Here is a 6,343-nt window from a genome sequence, read left to right as displayed (position 1 = left end):
CTTACATTTAAAGAATAAGCTGATCTTTGTTGGGGTTTTTTTTGCTTTTCGATGAGGCAGTCAGGGTGACATGACTTGCCCGGAGTCACACAGCTAGTAAATGTCAAGTGCCTGAGGCTGGACTTGAACTCAGGCCCTCCTGACTCCAAGACCAGAGCTCTAACCACTGCACCACCTAGCTGCCCCTATAAGCTGATCTTTTAAGAAAATTTGTGTTAACAGGAAAGTTAAGCACCCTTAAAAAAGTCAATTTATAAAGATAACATGATCACATTAACATATGGCACTTGATCGTTTACAAACCATTTTCCATACAACCATCTTGTAATGTAGGTAGTTTAGATAATTTTTATCCCCATTTTGTAAAGAAAATTTGAGGCTCAGAGAAGCTCCATGGTTTACCAAGTCCCATCACTTGGACTTGAATACACATTTTCTAACTCTCAAGCCATCCATCTCTGACTAGACCATGCTAGGGGTGAGACAGAATGGTACCAACACTTGAGTTCTCACAAATTCTATGCTAGTCTTAACAGTAATTCTCTAATTACTATGGAAAAGGAAAAGAGAATTAAAATATGACTTCATCTGAGAATTAAGAAAGGAATTTGGTTAAAGATTGTACTTTGAAAAAAGAGGAATTGTGTGCATCCTTGTGCCAGTCTGTTTCCTATGACATCATCTTTTTCTGACCTCCTCTCGCTTATCCTAAGCGCAGAGCTTTCCGCTACTTCCTAAGGGACGCTACTCCACTCAAGTCACTTTCACTGTTCACTGTATCATAACCATTTCTATAGTAGTGCTTTCCACACTACCATTCTATAGAGGTAAGTAGTTGAATATGCTGTCCCTAGGGAAACTGAGGCTCAGTGTTTAAATGACTGAGCAATTCTTAGCTTTGAAATATCTCCCTGAAAGCTGTCAATTCCCCAGAACCAAAAAGACATCATTGGCTTTTCCTGAATTGGAAAATTTTTGCCTTTTTGTCAAATATAGTTGAGTTTTTTGTTTTTTCTTAATTCTTTTCTTATTGGTCCAACTTCTCTTCCTTCTTTTCTAGCTATATGGAATGTTATTTCTTTTTTCAAAACAATGTTTCAATGACTGAAACTTTCAAGCAGGAAGTTCGATTTTAGTGCACAACAATAACTTCTTCTGTGTAACTTAAAATACACCCGACAGGCAGGTAAGTCTGTTCGATAACCAGACCAGTGGGAACCAAAGGACAATTCGATACCTCTAGTCAGGTGGCGCGTAAGCCTTGTTTTAAGCACTGAAATAAAAGGGGAAGAGGCTATGTAACTGGACAGCTCCTTGGAAGCAAAGCTGGTCTCTTCTTGCCAGCTGTAACATTGAATTTCAAGAGATGTTAATTAAAGTGACTCACGGTTCTTTTCCCAAGTGAATTTGTTCAGACCCAGTCGGGTCATCCACTTGAGAAAACTAGGCTATCTGAAAAGGGAAAGGGAATAAGGGCGTTTAAAAGACATTTTATACTACATCTAAATACCTGTGCAGAGAATACGGCATTCTTTATTAAAAGAACGAAAATGACAACTACATATAAATTTGTACTTATCAAGAATATCCAAAAATACCAAAGATTCTGCACAACGCAGTGTTCCATATGTCCATCTGTTAACATGTACAAAGGTGGGGAATGGTGTGGTCCATCCCTCTCTGCATTCCTTCCTTCCCCCCCGCCCCAGCATTAGCCTACCCGGTCTGGAGTGTGATTAAGTTGGACAGTCATAGATATGAATTTCTTGGTCATCTCCAACGGACACGATTTTGGAGCCGTTTGCATTATATTTCACTCCCCAGACCTGCAAATGAAATGGAAGGAGGAAAGTCACACCCACTGATGCCTTTGCCCAGATTTGGTGATGCACACACTTCTAAATTTTTTCATTACACTGAACAGAGAACGTCATCAGAACTGTGAAGATGGAAGAAAATGAGGAGTGAGGTGAGGGCTCCTCATCCATTTCTCATCCCAGAGAAATAATGAGCTAGATAATCAGCAGCTCAAGCATTTCTAGTGGGCTTTCAAGTTTGCAAAGCACTTGACTCATACATCATCTCACTGGTTCCTCATGACAACCCTGGGAGGTAGGTACCATTATCTCCATTTTACAGATGAGGAAACTGAGGCAGACAGTGGTTAAGTGACTTGCCCAGGGTCACTCAGCTACGTAAGGGTCTGAGGCCCGACTGGAACTTAGGTCTTCCTATATTGCTCTTTGGCACACAGCCTGTGGCTGTACAAAGAATGCTCTTCCTTCCCATTCCTAGATTTATCAGCCCTTGAGGAGAGGACACATGTCAGCTTCGGCTGAACCCTCTCTGGTCCCACCACATGGCCTGGATGTCAGAGGTTAGGAAGAGCCTGTTGAGGGGAACACAGGGCTGGGTCAGCGAGGAAGCACTGGCTGTGAGGTCAGAAAACCTCCAATGAGATCCTGGCTCTGCTGCCTACTGCCTGTGTGGTCTTGGACAAGTCAGCTGCCCTCAGCCTCAGTCTCCTCAGGGCTGATAATGATCTCCCAGGTCCTTCTCAGCTCTAAATTTCTGAAGAACAAAGATTCACAAGAGGGGCCAGTATCTGTGGGGGAACTAGATCACCCACACCAAACCTGGGGGGTACTGAAAAAGAGACTAGATTTGGAGCCAGAAGAACTGGGTTCAAATCCCAGCTCTGCCCCTTCCACTACCAGGGAAACCTCAGGTAAGTGCCCTCCCCTCTGGATCTGTAAAATGAGGGAGCCCCTCCTCTGGTCAATTTGAAACTCAGCAGCGGCCCTTGGGCCATAAATCTACACTAGGGAGTTCTCAAACAAATCCCAAGTTTGTTTCTAGGAGGAAAAGAGCCCACAAATGACTTGGAGTCATTTCTCCTTTGGGAACTTTGAAACTGTCCCATCACAAATTTCTCTTAGTTATCTCACTCTGCTGGTGGTCCTTTGAATCCGTGACCAGAAAACCCTAAATTTAAGTCATTAATTAATCCCCAATAGTTTAGTCAAACCAGTTGGAGAAAAGGCCAAATTCTTTTTTTAAGTGAAAGTTCCCTCACAGTGTCATTAGATTCATTTTCTTCACCTCTTCCCAGTCCAAAATGAGGAATTTCTATCTTCTCCCTAGGAATAATTTTCTACATCTGAACAATACAGAGCCAATCTCATCTGGGAACAGAACTCTTATCAGTAAGAATTTAACCCAAGGTAGAATTAGTTACCAGGGAATAAACAGTGAAGGTTTTCTTACAGGTTGTAAACTTGACTTTCACGATTTTGTGAATGAGCTTAAGCATGCTAGGTTATAGTCTCCTTTATGCAACCTGGCATCCTGAAACAGCTGCCACCATTAAAGGGCCTTCTCCAAGCCAAACTGTTTGGAATGAAACACAGCACCTGACTGGAGAACGGCGACCTCTGACAGGTAATAGGATATAAGCAGCTGTCTACATGATTTATGACTTCCAAATAAAATATGCATGTTCAGGAGCTTTCATACTTTTGTCAAAACTAAGAGCTGGGCTACACTGTTGGGAACAATTTATTTGAAGATTAAAATTCAAACCAAAGTGCATGTGATTACAGCCGTCATTAAAGGGGGAAGGGAGAGAAAAGGAAGATTTCTTTTCAATCTATATCAAAATGAGAAAAATCCCACAAAATCCATATGAAGACATGGTTTATTAAGAGTGAATTTCTATAATGGAGAGCCATCTTTTTTATTTAATATTCACCAAGAAAACTTGACATTTCATGTTTATACAGTACTTACAATTGAAAGCACTTTACCAGCAGGCAAATGAATGGATCCACAAGGGTTTCCCTCCTCCACCAGTTTAAAAAGGCAAGCAGAGACTGTCAGTACAAGTACTTCTAGCTCCCTGTACTAAAACTGGGATCCTCTAAGAGACATTCTATCACTCCATGTCTAAAATATGGCAAATCACAATTTGAACCAGGTGTGTTTTGTTTTGGCAACTGACATCAAAACTCTTGGGCTGTTTGCCCACTGACCACGTACGTTCAAGAGTCTCAAAATGATAAACAGGATTTCAAAGCCTGACTATGGTCAAATGTAGTTCTCTCCAGCTCCTGTAGTATCCAGACAAAGCCCATCAGCCACAATACAGGATGAGAGCTGCTGGTGGCACCTACTTTTTTTGTGAGGATGCAGGTTTCCTCGACTACATCTGATTGGGAAGCTAAGCCTCTGAGGTCTTGACAAGATGTCCCTTTGTCTTCCTAAAGCATAGCTCTAATCACATTACTCCTGCTTTAAAGATGGTCAAGGAATCTGTCTTGCCTACTAACAAAGTCCAAACTCTTCAGCCTTCAGTGCTCTGGCCTGTTTTCTGCATTTCCTACCACTCTCACACACTGTGCAGGCACACTGCCCTGAGCGGCAGTTTCCTACACTCTTTCCATAATTTCCTGCCTCTGTCCCTTTGCTCCCATGGTCCTGATGCTTGGGATGCCCTTCTTGCTCCCATCTTTGCCTGCTGAAATCCTGACCCTTCAAGGCCCCCCTCCAGTGATGATGTTGGTCCTGTCCATCCGCTCTCTCTACTTCTCCTCCAACTCCCCCCCAGCCAATGTCATTTCTCTGAATCCTCACAGCACTCTGTATACCTGTCTTACGGGATCAACCACATTCTGACATATCTACATGTTTTACATGCATTCTTTCGCTTTTGCCTCACAACAACCCAGAGAAGCGGACACCCCATTTCAGAGACGAGGAGGTGAAAGCCCTAAGAGTTACGTGGCTCGTCTACAGTCCCAGAGTAGGTAAGGAGACATGGCTTCCCATCAGGGCCCTCCTAACTCCCAAGTCCAGCACTCTAGATATTCTGGCCCATTAGCCACTTCGGGAAGATCCTTATCTATCAGACGCTGCCTTCTCTAAGGGCAGGCACCGTGTCTTTATTTCTGTATCTCTCCTACAGTGAACTACAACCTGAACATAATGAATGCTCATGGAATGAATGGCAGAAAGATTCTCCATCCTTTGAAGTACAGAATTTTCACAGGCCACTCTAACTGAACAGGGGCCAAAGCTGGTAGAATGGCCTCAAAAACTCGCCTTAAGGTTTGCAGCCCAATTCAATTTCATAAACACTTATTAAGCACATGCTCACTGTGCAAGGTGTGGTTTACTAAATAATAGGGGATGAGACACATTACAGAAATAAGCATAAAAGGAAACCAAAGTAGAGCAACAAAAGCCAGGCCAACACCAGTGCTCCTGAAGGAAAGCTTGGGGAAGGAAAGGAGCTCTGAGGGGGGGGAAGGAAAGACAGTGTAGCAGTTTCACAGAAGAAGAGACATTTCCACTGAGTCTTAAAGGATAGGAAGAATGCCATGGGACAGGGAACTCTGGAGAGAGGGAAGGAAGACCATCGAAAAGGCATCCGGGCATTAAACACAAAGGGCCCGTCTGAGGAAACACGCCGTATTCCAGTGTGACTGGAGTGTGATGTACATGGAAGGAAGCAGTGACATCTGTGGTGACAAGTGCCAGAGTGTGGCCATTCTGAGCTTGGACTTTACATAAGACAGTGCTTCGGAGGATTTGTGAGCAGAAGATACAGTCAGATGTGAATCAGAAAAACCACTGTTGGGGGTACTGTGTTAAAGATGGCTTAGAGAGGGGACAGGCTAGGGGCTTTTGAAATGGTCTAGGCAAATCAGGGACAAAGGCCCAGATGAGGGTGGTAGCAGTGGAAATAAAGAGGAGAGAGATGAAAGACCTATGTAAATGCCAATGAGAAGATGTGCCTGTTTTATCTGCTGCCTCATGATCAAAAAGAATAGATGAGACTGAGCCAGGTCAATTCAAATGGCCAGCTGGTAAGGCCAAAGGACTGTGGAGCCCTTATGGCTCCAAAATCCCACAGGCACATGAAACCTCAAGACTCAAGGCACGTGTACAATACCTGGTCCTGGTGATCAAAAAACGTGTGGACACAAGTTCTTGTTCCGGCATCCCAAACTTTGACGCTTTTGTCTGATGAGCTAGAAAACATTAAAGTGAAACCAGTGAGCCACCTTCCACTTCAGGATCATTTAAAATACTGAGCCAAGAGGGCCGACATTTAGCAACCAGATCACTGAATTCTGAGACCGAGATGGCCCAAGAGGGGTTTAACTTGCTCTAAACAAACATGTGAGGTGAAGCTAGAGAGAAACTGGGGACAATTATCCCTTGTACAAAAGAACCTAGGAGATGATCTTTGTCAACATCACCAACACAACATTCCACAATAAAATACTGCCCCTCACAGGTAAGAATCATTTACAGAAATGTACGTGGAGATCCTGAGTCT

At 43.4% G+C, this 6,343-nt stretch overlaps 1 protein-coding gene across 6 annotated transcripts in view; it reads right to left on the bottom strand.

Moving 5' to 3' along the window:
- Positions 1–6,343, bottom strand: part of SKIC8 (SKI8 subunit of superkiller complex) — a 40,948-nt gene that overhangs the window by 16,081 nt on the left and 18,524 nt on the right. For 5 of the 6 annotated variants that reach the window (XR_002322270.2, XM_020975964.2, XM_078150768.1 and 2 more), the window contains exons 11-12: positions 5,954–6,032; positions 1,721–1,826 (exon numbers count right to left, since the gene is read on the bottom strand). Coding sequence is in view for 5 of the 6 variants with exons in the window: in XM_020975964.2 (XP_020831623.1) it covers positions 1,737–1,826; positions 5,954–6,032 (169 nt within the window). In the remaining variant the exon portion in view is untranslated. Of the gene's footprint in view, positions 1–1,507; positions 1,827–5,953; positions 6,033–6,343 lie in introns of those variants that run through there. The other variant, XM_020975963.2, reaches the window with a different exon arrangement.

This window comes from Phascolarctos cinereus, unplaced genomic scaffold, assembly GCF_003287225.1.
Source record: "Phascolarctos cinereus isolate Bilbo 61053 unplaced genomic scaffold, phaCin_HiC Scaffold_3;HRSCAF=262, whole genome shotgun sequence".
Taxonomy (NCBI): domain Eukaryota; kingdom Metazoa; phylum Chordata; class Mammalia; order Diprotodontia; family Phascolarctidae; genus Phascolarctos; species Phascolarctos cinereus.
This window is presented reverse-complemented; position numbering and strand designations above follow the sequence as displayed.